Source organism: Oryctolagus cuniculus, chromosome 7, assembly GCF_051225735.1.
Source record: "Oryctolagus cuniculus isolate XC-2025 breed Fujian yellow rabbit chromosome 7, ASM5122573v1, whole genome shotgun sequence".
Taxonomy (NCBI): domain Eukaryota; kingdom Metazoa; phylum Chordata; class Mammalia; order Lagomorpha; family Leporidae; genus Oryctolagus; species Oryctolagus cuniculus.
Window position 1 is genome coordinate 21,924,794 of NC_142873.1, and position 21,584 is coordinate 21,946,377.

Genomic DNA, 21,584 nt, shown 5'->3' on the forward strand with positions numbered 1-21,584 from the left:
AAAAAGAAACCAGCTTTACACGAGGGTAGTTCAAAAAGTTCTCAGAGAATAGAATTAAAAATGAAATTACTTTGGTGTAAAAATTTTGGATTCTATCCATGAGAGGTCTTCAAAAAAGCTCAAAGAAAATGACTATTACGAAAAAAGTACGCATAGATTTCAACATTTCTACAGTAAAATAAATCTATCTTTTAATTCAATTTTTCCAAAAGATTTTGAAGTACCTTTGTATTGCACACAGAATTTTTAAAATAATGTTGAGCCAAACAAGTGTGACAAAATAGTCTTATGCTTTCACTGGATGGAGCACAAGAGGAGGCAAAACTAGACTGCCGTGGACAGAGACATGGGCAGAGGTGCGGACCGCAGACAGCAAGGACCGTGTCAGGAACCAGACTCTCAGTCACAGCGATCGCCTTAAGGCTTGCGGAGTACAAAAGACTCGGTGAGGACTCAAGAATTTTCAAGGGGCAAACTGAGTCAACACTTCTGCTCCCTGGGGGGAAGCAGGGACTGTCAGGAATTTTTTTCTCTTTTAAGGAAGCACAGGTGGGAGTTTTTCAAACATAAAGGAGAAACCTTACTTAATCGGTGCAGTGGCTCCCTCGGCTCCTCCTTGCTCAGAAAGGGGAACAAGATCCCATTTGAAGTGCAGCCCCCAGTTGAAGCCTCCACGGACAACCGGGGACGAGCTGTAGGCCAGTGTGTCGGCACTGATGATGTCAATCACCGGGCACACCACAGTGTGCCGGTCCTCACGGATGGCGGCCAGCAGCGGCTGCAGCCACAGCACGTTCACCTCACAGTGGCTGTCCAGGAACACGAGGACTTCTCCTGCGGAGGCAAACAGCGCAGGCTCAGCAGAGCTTCTCGGCACTCCATTCAGGCAGTGCCACCCGGGCAGGAGACGACACACCCTCACGGTAGGAAACGCGGCCGCCACCTTCCAGCCCCGAACCACCAACGGCTACTTTACGGCCAACCGTAAGCACGGAGAGTCCGCCACTTAGCCTGAAGTATGCTGCTATAATGGAAGAACACAGAGTATGCAGAACTCTTATAGACAGTTCAGATTCCCTTTGGTAAAAAGATTCAAAGTCTCACAGTAATCATTCAGCTCTTCAGAGGACCAGATATTCCTGAATGATTTCAAGATGTTTTGGTAAAATGACAGTGGCCCGTTGTGTGTAGGGATTGTTATTACAATTATTTCCAAATTCAGTATATCTTTAGAGGGCAGTTCCCTGCCTTGGAACACAGAATGCAGAGCACCTAACTGTCTTCACTGGCAACTAAGAAACATCAGTGTGGTTACTGATTACTGCCACAATCCAGTAATTCTCTCAGAAGTGGGAGAAGTGGGGCTGTCAGTGAGGTGGCTCCCTTTGCCCCTGCACGGCCTGGAGCTCATTGTTTTTTCTTCCATTTCTCATCTCTCCTTTCTAATTGTCCTGTCTTGGCTTCTCTCAATTCAATTTTTTTCAATTAACAATTTAACTGAATGAAGTAAGATTATACCAGGTCACAATGAACTTCCAATAATGACCTCACCAAAACTGCTTGCTTCTGAGATCCTAAACCATGTGAACAAGGATCTGAACAGACCATAAAAACCATAAATAACAGTTATTTGAAGAAAAAATATGCATTTGTAACACGACAATATTTGAAATGGCAATATCTTTAAAATGTCCAACAATTTTCTCTTTATCATCTTGACTTCAATCACTCAACTGGCCAATTCAGGCTTCATTTAACTAGAAAATATCGTGTTAAGTCTTGAATTCAGTTTGTACCTGACTGCAGATTGTGCGATTCTCATGTTTTGTTAATTACTGCAGATCACCTTCGATTTAAGGAGAAAGAAGGGAAGTAAGATTCTAAAAATGAAGTTCTAACTAAACCCAATGGTGGTTAGACAGGAGAGGAGGTGACAGTGACCACCGCCAACCACCGTAGATGCCTTTAGCTGGTTATCCTGAACACAGTGGCATACAGCATTATAGAGACTATCGCTACTAGGGAACGCCCCTGCCAAGTTTAGTAATTCTCAAAGTATCTCCATGGGGTTTTGTCTCTCTGTTTGCCACAGCCACATACTACCTGCAATATTTTACGGTTAATATTTTAATCAGGTTGTTTTACTTTTATAAATTTATGTTAAAAAGACATATTTCTTTTTAAATTTATTTGAAAGGTAGAGTTACAAAGAGAAAGGGCCAGAAGCAGAGAGAGAAGTCTTCCCTCAGTTCATTCCCCAAATGACTGTAATGGCCAGGGCTGGGCCAGGCCAAAGCCAGAAGCTTAATCTGGGTCTCCCATATGGGTGAAGGGGCCCAAGTACTTGGGCCATCTTTTGCTGATTTCCCAGGCACATCAGCAGGGCGATGGATTGGAAGTGGAGCAGCCAGGACTTTAACTGGCGCCTACATGGGATGTTGGTGCTGCAGACTGCAGCTTAACCTGCTATGCCACAGTGCCAGCACCTAAAAGGAAAATTTTTTAAAATTATAAATGAAAATAGGAAGACCAACCTTTCAGAGGTAACCATAAAAAGAAACAAAATAGAATCAATATAACATAAGACTAACCAGATATATTTCTGAATTTGGTATTTGTTCTTTCTTAAAAGGGAAAATTAGGGGGCCAGTGTTGTGGTGGAGCAGGTGAAGCCGCCGCCTGCAGCACCAGCATTCCATATGGGCACTGGTTAGGGTCCCAGCTGCTTCACTTCCAATCCAACTCCCTGCTAACGGCCTGGGAAAAGCGGCAGAAGATGGCCAAAGTGTTTTGGCTCCGGCTGCCCATGTAGGGGCCCTGGAAGGAGCTCCTGGTTCCTGGCTTCAGCCTGACCCAGCCCTGGCCATTGCAGACATCTATTGAGTGAACCAGCAGACAGAAGATTCTCTCTTGGTCTCTTTCTCTCTTTAACTCGTTCAAATAAATACACAAATCTTTTGTTTTTAAAGGGGGGGAGGGGTCGGTGTTGTGGTGTAGCAGGTAACACCACCATCTGTGACGCTGGCATCCTGTATGGACACTGATTCAAGTCCCAGCAGTTCCACTTCCAATCCAGCTCCCTGCTAATGCTCCTGGGAAAGCAGCAAAAGATGGCCCAAGTCCCTGGACCCTGCCACCTACATGGGAGACCTGAAGGAAGATCCTGGCTCCTGGCCGTGGCCTGGCCCAGGCCCCGCTGTTGTGGCCATCTGTGGAGTGAACCTGCAGATGGAGGATCGCTCTCTCCTTGTCTCCCTCTGAAACTCTGTTTTCAAACATTTTTTTTTTTTTTAATCTGCTTGAGGGATAATACTGAATAATGAAGAGCCACTGTGAAAACAGACCTATGGGGATTCCAGAGTTCAACTCCTCGTACTCTGAGCTCTGGGGCGGTGGAGCTGAGTTCTGCACCGTCCTTCCACACTGGGCAAGCCCCTTCTCACCACGGGCAATGCCTGTTTGAAGCACCACTCTGTACGGACGGCGGCAGGTTCAGGAAAGGCTTCAGTGACCGAGCCCCCGGCACCCAACACCCACAGAAGGAAGCCAAAGGAAAGGTATACCTGTAGCGTGGGCGGCCCCGATCATTCTTCCTCGGATCAACCCCTCACGCTTTGTATTTCTTATTACTTTAATTTTTCCAGGAAGATATTTTTGGACATATTCATCTAGTTCTCCTTTCAAATCATCTGAAAATAAAGAGTCCTACAATTATCGAGACGGTCTGAAACATATGCAGACATGAGAGCTATTCTAGAGCATATCTGGTACATACTAACGTTTACAACAAATTATCAAACAAACATTACAGAATCTTCTGCTTTAAGAGAATATTGTAGCTTATCCTGTAGGAAGAAAAAGGGGAAAAAATGAAGGGTAAGAGTTGGAATATTAGACAAGAGGAATATTCATCATAGTTATGGACCAGTTCTGCAATTTCATAACATCTAGCAAAATATTTTGCATAAAGATATTTGAGGGACTAGTGCCGTGGCGTGCCGGCATCCCACATGGGAGTGGTTCGAGTCCTGGATGCTTCACTTCTGATCCAGCTCTCTGCTATGGCCTGGGAAAGCAGTGGAAGATGCCCTAAGTGCTTGGGCCCCTGCACCCACATGGGAGACCTGAAAGAAACTCTAGACGGCCGGCGCCGTGGCTCACTAGGCTAATCCTTCGCCTTGCGGCGCCGGCACACCAGGTTCTAGTCCCGGTCGGGGCGCCGGATTCTGTCCCGGTTGCCCCCCTTCTAGGCCAGTTCTCTGCTGTGGCCAGGGAGTGCAGTGGAGGATGGCCCAAGTCCTTGGGCCCTGCACCCCCTGGGAGACCAGGAAAAGCACCTGGCTCCTGCCATCGGATCAGCGCGATGCGCCGGCCGCAGCACACTGGCTGCGGCGGCCATTGGAGGGTGAACCAACGACAAAAGGAAGACCTTTCTCTCTGTCTCTCTCTCTCACTGTCCACTCTGCCTGTCAAAAAATAAAAAAAAAATAATAATAATAAAAAGAAGCTCTAGGCTCCTGGCTTTGGATCAACCCAGCTCTGGCCATTGAGGCCATTTAAGGAGTGAAGCAGTGGATGGAAGACCTGTCTCTTTCTCTGCCTCTGCAATTCTGCCTTTCAAGTAAGTAAATATTTAAAAAGAAATGCTTGAAATATGAGTACACAAATGTTCAGCTGACTGCGTAAAAATACCATGTGAAACAAAGTGATGTGTCTTTTGTTTCAAAGTAATTGTGTCTTAGACCATTTTTTTTAAGATTATTTATTTGACAGGTCGAGTTACAGATAGTGAGAGAGAGACAGAGAGAAAGGTCTTCCTTCCGTTGGTTCACTCCCCAAATGGCTGCAACAGCTGGAGCTACTCCGATCCAAAGCCAGGAGCCAGATGCCTCCTCCAGGTCTCCCATGTGGGTGCAGGGGTCCAAGCACTTGGGCCATCCTCCACTGCTATCCCAGGCCACAGCAGAGAGCTGGACTGGAAGAGGAGCAACCGAGACTAGAACCGGCGCCCACATGGGATGCCGGCACTGCAGGCAGAGGATTAACCAAATGAGCCACAGCACCAGCCCCCTTAGACCATTTAAGAAGTTAAGAAATAACTTTTTTTTTTTTTTTTTAATATTTACTTGTTTGAGAGGTAGAGTCAAAGACAAAGAGAGGAAGAGACAGAGAGAAAGGTCTTCCATGCACCAGTTCATTCCTCAAATGGCTGCAACAGCCAGAGCTGGGCCAATCTGAAGCCAGAAGCCAGGAGCTTCTTCTGGGTCTCCCATGCGGGTTCAGAGGCCCAAGCACTTGGGCCATCTTCTACTGCTTTCTGAGGCCCCCCCAGAGAGCTGGATCAGAAGATGAGCAGCTGGGACATGAACTGGCACCCATATGGGATGCTAGCACCACAGCAGGAGGCTTAGCCTACTACACCACAGAACCAGCCCCAAGAAACAACTTCTATTATCCCTACCAAGAATTATATAACAGCAGCAAAAAAGACGACATTCTATTCATTTACCACTTTTCTTCTAAGGGCACTAAACCTTTTCACAAATATGAGGTAATCCACCTTTATATTTCATAGCATCAAAGATCCTATAAAATATGCAGTTAATGCTTTCTATAGTTGGTATACAAACCACTAAGTTATTATGAATTTTTGTTTTTAAATACAATAGCCACACAGTGAAAACCAGAACACAGGCTGATTAACAAGAAGATTCAACCATGGCAGGTATTTGGCCTAGCAACCAAGACACCAAGCAAAGTTGCTCACGCCCCATGTTAATTCCCAGCCGCTGCTGTTGATGCTGGCTTCCTGCCAGTTCAGACCCTGGGAGGCAGCAAGTGATATCTCAAGTACTTGGGTCCCTGACAGTGGCACTAAAAACACGGACTGAGTTCCTAACTCTCCCGTTTGGCCCTGACCCAGCTGACGGGAGCACTCTGTCTCTCTTCACTGTCTCTAATAAAGAAAAACAGAGTCTGGATTCGGTATTTAAATCTACTATGAATCTTCCTGCTTTACCAATCTGCTACTTGATCCAAACTCAGATTTACCTGTTGGCTTGTTTTTAATCACTCATCATTGAAAGTAAATTTTGTTTCCTATCTAATCTCTTCAGACTTTCTGCTGTGAAGTTTCAATACTTACTGAAGTCTGAGAATTTTGCTTCTATCAGTTTGAATATGCGCTTCTTACTTTATATATGAAAGTATAATAATATCAATTATACTGTAGATATAAAAGGTGCGTAATAAATGACTGAGGGCGTGAAGAAACGCCACTGGCCTAAGGTTCATCACTGCATTTCTGCAGCCTGCTGGAATAAAAAGAGCAATAGGCTTGGAAGAGAAGGCCAGCAGACAGGGCTCTGATCTCAACTCTACTACCTGACAGCTACAGGATTCTGAGCATACTAGTTGTTTTTGTATTTCCTCCTTAATAAAACAGGATTGCTACCTATCTTGCAAGGCTGCTAAGAGTTGAATGCATAGGGTAAATAAAAAAGCCTTCTTATGTAAGTGAAAACCATTCTTAGCAAGAATCTACGTTGAATTCAAGAAAGGTGCATGAATATGTACTAAGTCATAAAATACTGGCATTCAGAGTTCAAGAAGAACTACCAGAATACAATGTAATATACTTTTATCTGGAGATGGTTGGTAGAAAAGACTTACTAGATAAATGTAATCCAAGGCATTACACTAAGTGAAAACAGCCTGTCTCAAAAAGGCTGACACTGAATGATTCCATCTATTAACACTCTTCAAAAGACAAAATCACAGAGATGGAACAAAACTAGAGAGATTAATGGCTGTCCAGGCTGGGTGAGGGTGAGGGTGAGGGTGAGGGAGGGGATATGAATACAAATAGGGAACACGAGGAAAATCCCTGGGGTGAGGGAGTAGTCTACACCTTGTTTGCAGTGGTGGTTACAGGAATCTAGATGTGAAAAATCACAAGGACTATCCACAAACACTGTACCAATGTGCAATTCCTGCTTTCTAAACTTACTCTAATTATGTAAGATGCAACCAATGGAGGCAACTTGATAAAGGATACACAGGACCTCTTTGCAACCTTCTGTGAAACTATATTCATTTCAAAATAAAAAGATTTAAAAAAAATACCAAGTGCCTGGCACTGGGTGCAGCGGGTTAAGCTGCCCCCTGTGACCCCGCGTCCTGTGCCAGAGCTCCGGTTCAATCCCGGCTGGTGAGCTTCTGATCTGATTTCCTGCTTATGCGCCTGGAAATCAGCAGATGATTTCAGCAGCCTGAGTACCTGGACGCCTGACGCCATGTGGGAGACTCGGATGGAGTTCCAGGCTCCTGGACACGGCCTGACCCTCCGCAGCCAGGACAGCCAACTGGGGGGTGAACCAGTGAATGAAGCTCTCTCTCTGTCTCTCCCTCTATCATCTTGTCTCTCAAATAAACCTTCGATATATAGATAAAAAGTAAGCCAAGGGAAAAACCTCAAGACCAAATTTAAATAGTATATTTTATAAGCAGATTACAAAGATAATGTATTTCTTCAATACTCATCCTATAACTATTAATAAGTTATCATATAATAAATGAATTATCCTATAATTACAAACGGACAGGCATTTATTTGAAGTTGGCTCAGTTTCAACTGTATGGGTAGGAATCACACCAACTACATATTTGAGCAGTCAGTTTGACTGGTGTTTATCAATGCCACAGTGAATGACACCACAGTGACGGCTTTACTTACCAAAGTCACTGTCATCATCGACAAGGATGATCTCATGGAGAAGGTGTGCTGGCGTGCGGTCCAGGACACTGTGCACGGTCCGGAGCAAGGCAGAGAAAGCTTCATTGTAAAAACAAATCACAACACTAGCAACTGGCAAGTCAGCCGGGTACGACTTGTCTTTACATCTGCAAATATAAAGATGAGAAAATGCTGATGTTTTAAAAGGCTCAAAGATCTAAGGTTATTATTTGATAAACAGTGATTGTCCTCTTGTCAAGCCTCTATCTTATATTATGACAACAACTTTTTAAAAAGTATTTTAAGAAAAAATGTGGTTTGTTTTCAGATGTTTTCCATTTGAATAATAATTTCTCTCTCCTAAATCTAACTCACTTAGGCCATTTAAGAAATGCTTTTTTTTCCTTTTTGGTAGAGAAGTTACACAGCAACACATTATTTTTAATGAAATTGCTACAAATGCACCCATAAACTGATGTCCAGCAATGAGGTTTCAAAAGAAAAGATACATAAAACTTCTTTTGAAGTCTCTTAGAAATTATAAAACACTGACAAGAATAATTGTTTTTTTAAAAAAACACTTGAGGACAACTCAGCGTGATTAAGAAATAGAAGTTTAAAAATGCTTCACAGAACACCCAAGGTTTACATTACAAGATTTCTGCAGACTTTTTACAGAGGTCAATGAGGCATTTATTGAATGCTTGAGGGCAACTTTTTAAAAACGATCTTTTTCTGTGTATTTTCTAAGAGAATCATACTGCTATGCTTTCCTAACCTCTGTTGATTACTACATTAAGCGATATTCATTTAAAACCCTGCAAATTTCAAAGACAGTTTAAAAGTTGAAGTGATGATGACTGCCTTGTTTTTGCTTCACTTCTGTAAATCCACAGCTCTTCACCTTGGCACTGGCTGCCACTGAAGTTTCCTCAGTCATTAAGTTGAATTTGACCTGTGTAGGCTAAGCCTTGAATTTTAGTTTGAATTGGAAGCATTTTAAGGGGAAAAGTGTTCAAGTATTTAAAGTATGTTTTCCAGGGCACTTCAGCTGTAAGTCAGGTAGATAGTTCAAGCTAGCTGTTAGGCAAGGACTCAAGGACTGAATTGTTATTTTTTTTAATTTATTAATTTATTTTTTTTGGACAGGCAGGACAGTGAGATAGAGAGAAAGGTCTTCCTTTTGCCGTTGGTTCATCCCTCAATGGCCGCCATGGCCAGCGTGCTGCAGCTGGCGCACCGCGCTGATCCGATGGCAGGAGCCAGGTGCTTATCCTGGTCTCCCATGGGGTGCAAGTACTTGGGCCATCAAGGACTGAATTGTTTTAACATAAGGCTTTTCCTGTTCTTGGAGCCTCAGTCATTAAAACTCTTTTTAAAGCCTGTGTGCTTTAGAGTTAAGCAACTTGTTTATTTTTTTCCCTCTCCACGAGTTGCAAAATTTAATGCATGAAGCTGATTTGGCTAACATGTTTATTTTAAGACTTGTTTAGAAATGCTGTTGCTTCAGGATCTTAAAATCGCTCAGCACTCCAACTTCTTCTAATCAGATTTTTGGAAACCTGCCAGTGTATTTCTTTGTTCACACTGCAAAGAGCACCATATTCTTTCCAGCTAATTGTGTAAAATTCGATTACTCATAAGGTCAAAATTGTAACATCTGAATCTATACCTCCCCTCTTTTGCCACCCTACCCCTCCCCATAGTTATCAGTATTTACATGTAGACATTACTCTGCTGTATAAAATTCATTCTAGAGTTTCAAAGACATCACTCGTATTATCATATTTTGATCATGTGAAGATTCATATTATTTTGTAATGAACAACTGTCCTTACAATATTTAGTTAGCTGATGAAAAATCTTGTCTAAATTTTTGAGAAATGAGTGCCACATTTATAAAATAAACTCTGGCTTATCAATTAATGGCTCTGTATTCCCCTTTCCTGCTAATTTGATTTTCTTCCCCTCTTTTGTTAGGGACTGAGGTGGGATAGCATGGGTATAGTGAAAGCATGTAATGTGATTTGATCCTGTTAATATTTTGTTGTTATGTAAATTTTGGTGTTTTTTTTTTCTGTTGATATTTTAGTGGATAAAATTTGTATTTTGAATTTTCTGGAGATCATCACTCCATCATTAGGTGCATTTATTGTACCTATTAGACACAAATCATCATTTTATTTCCTGATTACTCAAGTGTTGAATGGGAAGAGTGGCAGAGGGAGTGAGAGAAATGGCACAGGCTATATATCATCGCCATTAAAGAAATAATAAAATTGTGATGAACATTTGACATAGTTCTTTTTAGCCAAATCTACTTTTAAAAAATAGTCATTTCTTCATTCGTGAAATAACAACATCTTACGAGGCTATCAGAGTTTAAGGAAACCAGGTATGCTACAAATACTCATTCCCATCAAAACACTGTTTCACCCCTCCATGTGCTTGTCATTACCTGGAAATGTGGGCTAAAACTTAAAAGAAATTCTTACATAACTGTTTCATGATACTCATATTTTTTAGTGTTTTTCACAGTCAAGATATAAATTACAGTCAACAAGTAGGTCAGATCCTTTCAAATATTTAAATTCTTTTAAAAGTATTTGAAAAAGTTATCAAATTTAGTTGAGCTTTCTAAGAGAAACAGGTGACTTATTCCCACCTTAATAATCAGTTTCAATTTGACTCTTGTACACTTAACACAATGTGGATTTCTTTCTCAGCATAATGGAATCATAGCATGTCAGAGAAAGAAATGGCCTGACGGAATACCCAATTCATCCCCTTCATTGTACAGGTGAGGCAGCTAGGCTCAAAGGTGTGGTGGTTCATCCAAAACTATAGGTAGCTACTTAGTGGCAGAGCCTTGACTGGGACATAGCTTGAAGGTGAAAAATGTTACCAACCTGCCTCTCCTGGAAGGTGTCAAATGTTTATTTTTTTCAACTATTCTTTCCATTATGCATATTAGGTGACACTTTATAACTGATACAACAGGAAAATCTTAAATACCTATTTCTTCAAATTGGTCAATACTACACTAGTATTTGCGAGGTAAGATTCTGTTTTGAAGTCTAAAGCTTGCAGGTATGCACACAGATTTTTGGCATTTATAATATTCTTATTAGGTATCATTATATAACATTTAAAGTACTACATAAGTATATTTTACAATTTTGTCTATACTTAGTAACAAACTTGCATTTCTGATTTGATGTAATAAAAGCTTTAATGTAACTTGTTAGATCTTTTATTTTTTTCTTAAACTTTAAGCTAACAGAGTGAATGATTCTGATGTTATTGTATTAGTATTATAATAACTGTGAAATGTTTTTGAGACAGAGTACTATATTTGTGACTATAATGTTATGACTTTATCATTTGGTAGAAATCTTTCCATCAGTATGGAAAACTAAGAAAACTGTTTTTGTGCTGTGTAATATGGCATTCATCATAGATTAAAGCTTATTTTCCTGTGAATAAAACTTATTCAATAAAGTATTCTTTAGAATGACAAAAAAACCTATTTGAAAATTTAATTTTTTCCCATGTAACAAAAATAATTTGAATAAACTATAATATAGCAAGGTTACAGAGGACATTCCATTTAAGTAACTATTTGACAAAAAGGATTAGGTGGCCATAGCAACCAACTATTAACGTACAGAAAACAATCCAGAGTCCTAAATTCTTGCAGGTGGCCTACTTTCAGCCTCCTGCTATCCTGCTGCAGCCAAAGTGAGCCCTCTTTAGTCCCTTAAAGCACGGGATTGCATGCCTCAGCGTTTGCCACGTGCTGCTGCCTTTACAGGGCAAAGCCTTCCTTCGCATCCCTGCTGTCTTCACCTCTCGGCAAAGTCTTTCCTGACCGCTCTGGCTTTTGGGGGTCCTCATTTTGCCAGCTTATGTGCCGACACTATTACTTGCTGACTTATCTGCCCCCTCTGGCTAGACGCTGAGCCTTGTGATCCCAGACACTACTTCCTGTTCTGTTCATTTCCAGGCCTTCACAACATGTACAGCGCGCACACCACGCAGAAGGTGCTCAACAAAGGCCTGTCTGTGGAAGCACTTGACTGAACCCGTGGACGAAAAGCCTCTAAAGAGGCAAAAACCATGAAGGAGCAAAGTGATGCCACAGGCAGTGTTCTTCACTGAGTTTAATTCCTCTTTGCTAGGAACCTGACAAAAGACTTAGCGCAAAAGCAAACTTAGCGTCTCTCAGGTAGCACTCCTTTCCACTTTCCCACACTGATTTCAAAAGAGACATACAACAAGCTCTAGAACTTTGCTGGTACAATCTCAGACCATGAGGCTTCAAGTATAATACAAATGGAAATGAGTCTCAAGGTAAGCGTCATTGTTCAGCTTACTAGAAATTAACTGCAAAACATGAATACCATCCTCAGAGCTTCTTATACTGGCAGTGAAAGCATTCCTTTATTTAAAAATGTATTAGCAGAAACTAGCAACATACGCCGCATTCCTCGTATCTGGCACATCTCTATGGTAGCCCAAGCGGTTACTAATAAGCAAATTGAAGGCATGTTTCTGATAGCCCAAGTCTCTCAACTCCTGATCGCGTTCATTAAAAATCATACCTGCAAAAGAGTGAAGTTACAGTCAGTGCATTAAATCTGAAAAGGATTACTACAGTTATTGTTATGATTTTAAGAAAATGCTGACTTTATCCCACAGCCATGTTTCTTAAATATTACATTATCTCCAGTTCAAAAAATATATTTTTTAAAAAGATTTTATTTATCTATTTGAAAGCCAGAGTTACAGAGAGGGAGAGACACAGAGCCAGAGGTCCTCCATTTGCTGGTTCACTCCTCAAATGGCCACAATGGCCAGGGCTGAGCCAGGCCAAGGCCAGAAGCCAGGAGCATCATCTGGTCTCCCATGTGACCCACCTTCTGCTGCTTTTCCCAGGCCATCAGCAGGGAGCTGGACTGGAAGTGGAGCAGCTGGGACACAAACTGGCACCCACATGGAATGCTGGCATTGTAGGTGGTGGCAGCTTTACCAGCTAAGCCACAATGCCAGTCTCAAAAGCACACGTTTTTTAGCTTGAAGTCAAATTCGTATCAAAGCAACTGAGCCTTAACTATAAATGAGACTTGCTCATAAGCCATCATCTTAAGAATATCTTACTATAGGGGCCAAGTGTAAGCTAAGCCTCCACCTGCGGCACCAGCATCCCATATGGACACCAATTGGTGTCTCCGCTGCTCTACTTCTGATCCAGCTCTCTGCTATGCCCCGAGAAAGCATTTCCTTCTCTCTCTGTAACTCTACCTCTCAAATAAATAAAATCTTAAAAATAGAACCCAAATGGACCTCAACAGACTTCAAGTATTGCCAAATTTTTATATGAACCCCTCCCTCTCCAAAAGGCTGTCAACAAACCTTTCCACTAAGAAGGGTGCCCATGGTCTCAGGCTTTAATCAGCTGCACTGACAAGAAAATCCTGCACAGACCGATTCAAAAACCACCAGAATCTTGCATTCCTGTTCTAGTGTCCTCCCAGAGTCTTCTCTGCACATAGAATGATAATGTCTCCTTTGTTTTCTCTTCCCTTTAGCCTTCTCTCACAGAACGACCCTTTTACCAGCATTTCCCAAAGTCTGTTCATGCAAAACTAATCTCAATGGACATGAACAGATGTTAAAAAGAAAAAATGATTGGGGCCAGCGCTGTGGCGTAGTGGGTAAAGCTGCCGCCTGCAGTGCCAGCATCCCATGTGGAAGCCGGGTCGAGTCCTAGCTGCTTCACTTCTGATCCAGCTCTTCTGTTATGGCCTGGCAAAGCAGCAGAAGGTGGCCTAAGTGCTAGGGCCCCACCCCAACGTGGGAGACCTGGAAGAAGCTCCTGGCTCCTGGCTCCCTGCTTCCGATCAGCCCAGCTCTGGCCATTTTGGCCATTTGAGGAGTGAACCAGCGGATGGAAGACCTTCCCCCCACTGCCTGTAGCTCTACCTCTCAAATAAATAAATAAAATATTAAAAAGAAAAAAAAGAATTTGTTAAACAAATTCGGTGAAATGACTGAATTTAGAAGTCAAATTCTTTTGGACAGGAAAACTCTATGGCTTTAATATGCTGACTGACTTATGGACACGTGGGTATGAGAGAGATGAAATACACATAGGGCTGTCACTGTGGCATAGTGGGTTAAGCCACCATCTGTGACGCTGCTGGCATCCCACGTGGGTGCAGGTTCATGTCCCGGTTTCTCCACTACTGACCCAGGTCCTGCTAATGTGCCTGGGAAAGCAACAAAGGATGGTCCAAGTGCTTAGGCCCCTGCCACCCATGAGGAAGACGTGAATGGAGTTCTAGGCTCAAGGCTTCATCTTAGCCCACCCCCGGTCACTGTGGCCATTTGAGGAGTGAACCAGCAGGTGGAAGATCTTTTTCTCTCCCTTTCAAATAAATAAAATCTTAAAAAAAAAATCACCTTAGTTTAATTTTGTCCCTCCTCTGCCCAAGTAGAATCACAGCCAAAGTCAAGTAGCATGTCAGAGGAAATATTTTAATTAATTTTATAATAATGAGAACATATTTTCAATTTTAAAGATTTATTTAAGATTTATTTTGTTTATTTGAAAGGCAGACTTAGAGGAGAGGGAGAGGGAGAGGGAGAGAGAGAAATCCATCAATCTTCCACCTACTGGTTCACTCTTCAAATGGCTACTGTAGCTGGGACTGGGCCAGGCCTAAATCTGGGTCTTTCACGTGGGTGGCAGGGGCCCAAGCACTCAGGTCATTTTCCGCTGTTTTCACAGGTGCATTAGCAGGAAACTGGATCAGAAGTGGAGCAGCCATAACTTGAACCTGCACTGTAGGTGGTGGCTTAACCTGCTGCACCATAGTGCTGACTCCAGAAAAATCACTGTCTCAAAAACTTATTTCTTTGAAACTGTGACCAAATTAAAAGTCCGTTTTAACATTTCCGTTAGAGCCTATGACTCTCCTAATCTCAAAATCTCTGCCTACAGGCTTTCTTTTAAGGCTTTTACTCCTAAACTACCTATTATTTGATATCTCTATAACAAAATCAAAGTCCTTTCTTAAGATGTGAAGGTATGGGGCTAGCACTGTGGCGCAGGTTAATCCTCCACCTGTGGTGCTGGCATCCCATATGGGAGCTGGTTCTAGTCCCGGCTGCTCCACTTCCAGTCCAGCTCTCTGCTATGGCCTGGGAGAGCAGAAGATAGCCCAAGTGCTTGGGCCCCTGCACCTGCATGGGAGACCTGGAAGAAGAGTGTGGCTCCTGACTTTGGATCTGCACAGTTCTGGTCATTGCAGCCATTTGGGGAGTGAACTAATGGAAGGAAGACATTTCTCTTCTGTCTCTCCCTCTCACTGTCTGTAACTCTACCTCTGAAATAAAATAAATAAAATCTTAAAAAAAAAAAGATGTGAAGATAACCAAAATAACTCACTTATCCCTTAAAATTTTATAAATCCAAGCATGTAGGACTATACAAAGGCATTGATGGCAGATCCTTGTTTCCAAACTGAACAAATACCATTTGAGGAAAAATTTGCTTTCTATTTTATACTAAGATTGTATAAACTAGATTTAATATATATTCTAGCACCTTAATAATTCTTACATGGAAATTTGGTTACATACAAGTAATTTCAGCTGATTTATAAACCCAATGCTTTATGTTCTGTTTAATGAAATATGCATTTCAAAATAAGTTAGTTATCTTTCAATCATTTCTTTTCCCTATTAAATAATCCTAGCAATTAAAATCTTCCCTCATAAGTACCATTCTCTTTCTAGCTATTCAATTTTTCATTTTCCCCACCTCTCTAAACCTTGTTAGCTTTCTACCAAGTCCTCATAAAATCTTGAAGTCAGAACTGGACAAAACAGAACAGAACTCCCCACTGGGTCTGCAAAAATCATAGAACCTCAACTAGTTCACAAACAAAATAAATCAGTGTGGAAAAAAAGGACACATTTCTAATGCCATGAGCAACACTTGATTTAAGGGGTAATCAAACTTTAACTTCAAAGTATTAAATATTTTATTTTGGCCATAGTAAAAAATCAAATACACTTACCCAATTCAGAAGAGAATTTCAAGTGGCCTTTTTCTGGATCTTCAATGTGATTATCTATCACATCATCAATTTTGTTTGCTTTGAACTGTGGATCTAATACTCGACTTGGACCTCGGGTGAAGCGGGGATAAAATTTTTTTGGAAAGGGTCCATGGGGCCCAGACCCCTTGATGGGCACATTTTTAAGTGGTTGTGTCACTTCACTGAAGTTGAAATAAACAAAAAGTAAAACTGTCCAAGTTGCAGATGTAAAAAGGCACCCATAACAGAAATATCGAACTGTGACACTTCCCATCATAGACCTAGCATAACTGAGAAGCCATCTTCAATTTCCTAAAAAAGAAACATAGATATGTTAGACACTTCAGACCACTTTAAATCATCCACCAAATACATGTTCACTGTTTTCCGAACCACCAAGTAGGACCCTTCTCCATACCACTGAGAGAGGCTCAAATACAAGATAAACAGCAGAGTTTTTAAAATGGTTCAACAATTAAAACCAGAGGCCAGTGTATTAACGCTCAGGAAACCACGGCATCGTGACTATTTACTTGTCATGCTCTGAATAGCTGACTTATTCACTTGGCCATGTTAATGGATGCTGCTTAACCTTTGGTCGGGACTGTCAGCAGTTTGGTCATTTTTTTCACCTTTTAACATTTCATGAGGAAAATTTAAGTACTACATGTATCAAAACCAGACATTCCAGACTTCCCTCCAACTGTAAAACTGCAAGTCTTTTTTTAAACATGAGAATCTTAAAATTACTATTAAAAATAAGCAACTCGAAAAAATAAACAGAGGCCGGCACTGTGGTGTAGTGAGTAAAGCTGCCACCTGCAGTGCCGACATCCCATATGGGCGCCAGTTCAAACCCAGGCTGCTCCACTTCCGATCCAGCTCTCTGCTATGGCCCGGGAAAGCAGTGAAAGATGGTCCAACTCCTTGGGTCCCCCAGCTCTCTGCTATGGCCTGGAAAAGCAGTACAAGATGGCCCAAGTCCTTGGGCTCCTGCACCTGCGTGGGACACCTGGAAGAAGCTGCTGGCTCCAGATTGGCACAGCTCTAGCTGTTGCGGCCAACTGGGGAGTGAACCAGCAGGTAGAAGACCTCTCTCTCCCTCTCCCTCTCCCTCTCTCTGCCTCTACTTCTCTTTCTGTGTAACTCTTTCAAATAAATAAATAATTAAAAATAAACCAGTTCTGTTTCCAAAGGTTATACCAGCCCTTGTGCCTACTCTAGATCTAACAGTTAATTTCTTCTTCTTTTTTTTTTTTTTAAGATTTAATTATTTATTTGGAAGGCAGAGAGAGAGAGAGAGACAGAGAAAGAAAGGGAGGGAGGGAGAGAGGGAGGGAGGGAGTTGTCTTCCATCTGCTGGTTCACTTTTCAGATGGCCACAATGGCCAGAGCTGTGCCAATCTGAAGCCAGGAGCTTCCTCTGGGTCTCCCATGCTGGTGCAGGGACCCAAGGACCTGGGCCATCCTCTACTGCTTTCCCAGGCCACAGCAGAGAGCTGGACTGGAAGTAGAGGAGCTGAGACCCGAACTGGTGCACACATAGGACAATGGTACCGCAGGCGGCGGCTTTACCCACTACGCCATGGCACTGGCCCCACTCTAACAGTTATTTTCAACTGTTTTCCCCTCTTTTAAAGATGTCCTGTAAAACAAAGCAGGAAGGGGAACAGCATTCTGTAAGCTTTCTGATAACATCTTGTTTTTAGAATTCCTGGGGAATTCTTTCTAAAGAGTCAAATGCACATATAAAATAGTCTCACTGAGCAGACTCAGGGCAGAGAAACCCTAGATAACTAACACAGATCCATAAAAATCTACACAGGGATACTACTTATAATTTACTTATTTCTATAGAACAAAATAATTTTAAATAGGATCCCCAAGAGGTCAGAAGCAAGCCAGGTTAGCACCAGTAAGCCTTGCTTTAAAACTTAAGCTGTCTTAGGGGGAGGCAGAACACGATGGGAACTGAGGAAAATCCTCCACCAACTGTCTCCTCACAGAGACACCAATTCGCACACCAGACTACCTTTACAAGAGCTGGGGAGGCCCAGGGAGAGCCTGGCTTTAGTGTAACAGGCCACTAGGCAGTTGCCCATGCCACCCCACTCCAAGCATCAGTGTGGAGAGACATTTTTCACTTCAAAGAGGGAAAGGGAATTAAGTCCAGGCCTTAGTACCTGGCCCGCCCAGGTGAAACCAACTGCCAGAAAGAACCCCACAGTCCCTGTGCACAGCCAGGTGGTCAAGGGACTGCTGCCAGAACCCCTCCCCCAACCTTGGGTAGTGTGGAGAGGATCCTACTCACTGGGGAACAGGCAGAAAAGCAGTCACAGGACTAGCCCTTGTTGGTCCTATGAGCAAGGAGATTCACACTGGCCTTACAGAGAAAAAAACTACGCACATCTGGCATTTCATTTCATGAGTTCAACCCTGAATCCTCAGGGAATTTGCTCAGCTCAAAAAAACAAGGGACCCTCGGCAAACCACACATACTTAGGCATCTGCTGCTGGAGAACCCAGGAGCCTTCACGTTGCGCCCGGGCGGGGAGCTGACAGATTACCCAGGCTCTTTCTGCAAGGACTCCACTCACCTGTGGTCCTATGAAGCAACTGCTTCCCAGCAGCTCTCCAAACACAGCCCTGTGGGTCAGCAAGGAGGCCCTGCCTGCCCGCCCACATCCCAGAGAACTTGGTGACGCACCTTGAGTGACTCTGGACTGCTGAGGCCCCCAGAACATAGGTAGTCCTACTCACCCTCCTGCCACCCTAGAAGCAGCCAAGTGGCCCTGCGCCCGTGCCCTTCCCACACAAAGCAGTTGACCAACCAGCCCTCAGTTGCCTGGCCCACAGAAACCCAGAGAAGCAGAGGAATGACCCTAGCTAGCCACAACCCCAAGAAGTAATCATGTAGCCTTTTCAGAATGGCTTGGCCTGCCAAGGCCCCTGGGGAGCAGCTGCGGCCTCAAGAAGCAGGCGGACAGCCGGTTCTCAGACACACAGGCCACCGAGGCCCTGAGCAGCAGACGTCCAGCCTTACACAGCCAGACCCGGGAAGCAGTCAGGCACCTCCCTGGGCAGGTCAGTTTAGAGGCTCCGTGAAATCATCTGTGTAGCCCTCACACACTGTCAGGTGCCCCATCTGGGCACACTGTTGCAGCTCAGCCCCTGTGCAGCTCTCAGAAGCAGAATGGCACCACACCCCGCAGGCATGCTGCGACACACCCACCTGGGCCCTCAGGAGGCCTTGGAACTCACACCACCCACAAAAACCGACGAGACCCCAACACCTGAAAGATGAACCATGTACAGCGCTGTCAGTGTACATGTCCCACCCAGGGAGCTATATCCCAGACGGTGCAGTCCCACAACCCTCAGAGCCTAGGTCACTGAGACATTCACAAACATCACTAAGTACTGATTACATCTGAAGATGTATAGACACTACACTAGGGCACCCATCTAGACCGGAAGCCAACACAGCATATCCGACCAACATCCTGGGACATATTTTCAGCAGAAGGTCTTTTACCACAAAAGCCACCCTATAAAATTGTTAGAATAAAATGATCACTAGATGCACAAAAACAAAAAGCATAAGAATCATGAAAAAAAAAATAAGGCAACAAGAACACAATAGCTCTCTAGCCAACAGACCACAAAGAAACGGAAAATTAATGGATTGCCTAAGAACTAAAACAAAAAACAAACAAAAAAATAAGGAAATTTAATAAGAAAAAACAAGCAGATAATTCAATATTAAGAACACAATTCATGATATGAATGAGAATTTAGCAAAGCGACAGAGATCATAAAAAAAGAACCCATCAGAATGGGGCAGACATAAAGCCTAGCAGTTAAAAGGCTCACAATCTACATCAGAGTGCTGGAGTTCAATTCCCAGTTCTAGATCCCAATTCCAGCTTCCTGCTAACGTGACCCTGGGAGGCAGCAGCAGTGGCTCAAGTACTTGGATCCCTGCCACCCACATGGGGACCTGGACTGAGCTCCCAGCTCATAGTTTTGACTCTGGCCCAGACCCAGAAGTTGCAAGCAAGCATTTAGGAAGTGACCAGCAGATGAGAACTCTCTCTCTCTCTCTCTCTCTCTCTATATATATATATATATATAATACATACATATATATTATATATGTATCCCTCCTGCCTCTCAAATAATTATTTTTTAGAAATTTAAAAAGGCAGGAGTATTGTGGCACAGTTGGTTAAGTCATCATTTCTAATACCAGCATACCATGTCAGGGTACCGGTTCAAGTCTCACTACTCATACTTAGGAAGATGGCCCAAGTACTTGGGCACTTGCTATTCATGTGGGACACCTGGATGGAGTTCCAGGCTCCAGGCTTTAGCCTGGTCCAACCCCAGCCATTGCAGCCATTTTGGAAGTGAATCAGCATATGGAATCTCTCTCTCATCTTCATAAAAATATGCTACAAAGAACCAATCAAATCTTAGAGCTAAAGAAATCAATATACTGAATTTAAAATACAGCTGAGAGCCTCAGCAGAATTGAGCAGGCAAAAAAATGAATTTCTAACTGTGAAAAGTCTTTTAAAATAACCCAGTCAGAACAAAAAAATTAAATGAAAAAAAGCCTTTGAGACTTATGGGAACAAACATTTGTTTTGTAAGTAGTCTAGTTGGGAAAGAGAAGGAAAAAGGCACAGAAAAACTATTAAGTTAAATAATAATCAAAAACTTCCCAAACCTTATAAAAGATACAGACATCCAGGACCAGGAAGCCCAGTGGAATTCTAATAGATTCAACCTTTCCAAGGTATACTGCAATTGAGTCTCTCCCCAGGCATACTAAGTCAAAGTGTCAGAAAAGGAAAAAATAAATAAATAAATTCTAAAAAACACCAAGAGAAAACGATCAAGTCATGTATAAGGGAATCCCCATTAGACTAGCAGTAGACTTCTTGACTGAAACTTACAGGCCAGAAGAGAATAGGATGAAATATTCAAAGTGCTGAAAGAAAAACAATGGCCAGTCAACAATACTACACCCAGCAAAAGACCCTTCAGAAATGAAGGAAAAATAGACTTCTCAGGGCAAAGAAAAACTAAAGGAATTTGCCACCAGCATAACCCCCATGTTTGAAATGAAATGTTTAAGGGCGTCTTCCACTAGAAATAAAATAACTATAGGCCCGGGAGGGCAGCAGAGGACGGCCCAAGTGCTTGGGCCCTGCACCTGCATGGGAGACTGGGAGGAAGCACCCAGCTCCTGGCTTCGGATCAGCGCAGCACCGGCCGTAGCGGCCATTAGGGGAGTGAACCAATGAAAGGAAGACCTTTCTCTCTGTCTCTAATTCTACCTGTCAAATAAAAAAAATTAGAAATAAAATAACTACCAACATGAAAACACACAAAAATAAAATCTCAATTGTAGATCAGACACATAAAAAAGAGACAATACATATTTATTTTTATTTTTTCTGGATTTGATCTGCTATATATGAAGAGCTCCCCCACCTATATTAAATAGGAGTATAGTTCCATAATTTTTTTTTTCTTGTATTCATTAGGTTTTGCTAATAGGGTTATGCTGGTCTCTTGAGTTAAGAATTTAATTCTTCTCTGTTTTCTGAATTGAACACATTATTATACTAATACTTCTTTAAATGTTTAGTAGAATTCGCCAGTGAAATTATTTAGGCCTTTAGTTCTGGGGGGAAGATTTAAAAAAATGAGTTTATAGGGCCAACGTTGTG

General features: G+C 42.5%; 1 protein-coding gene across 10 annotated transcripts in view; it reads right to left on the reverse strand.

Moving 5' to 3' along the window:
* The window catches only part of GALNT11 (polypeptide N-acetylgalactosaminyltransferase 11), a 58,205-nt gene that overhangs the window by 14,383 nt on the left and 22,238 nt on the right, over positions 1-21,584 (reverse strand). For 9 of the 10 annotated variants that reach the window (XR_007923808.3, XR_016210384.1, XR_011390304.2 and 6 more), the window contains 5 exons: positions 15,823-16,155; positions 12,216-12,339; positions 7,736-7,902; positions 3,564-3,689; positions 585-834 (listed from right to left, as the gene is read on the reverse strand). Coding sequence is in view for 7 of the 10 variants with exons in the window: in XM_008263911.5 (XP_008262133.3) it covers positions 585-834; positions 3,564-3,689; positions 7,736-7,902; positions 12,216-12,339; positions 15,823-16,120 (965 nt within the window). In the remaining 3 variants the exon portion in view is untranslated. Of the gene's footprint in view, positions 1-584; positions 835-3,563; positions 3,690-7,735; positions 7,903-12,215; positions 12,340-15,822; positions 16,156-16,261; positions 16,286-21,584 lie in introns of those variants that run through there. The other variant, XM_002715065.6, reaches the window with a different exon arrangement.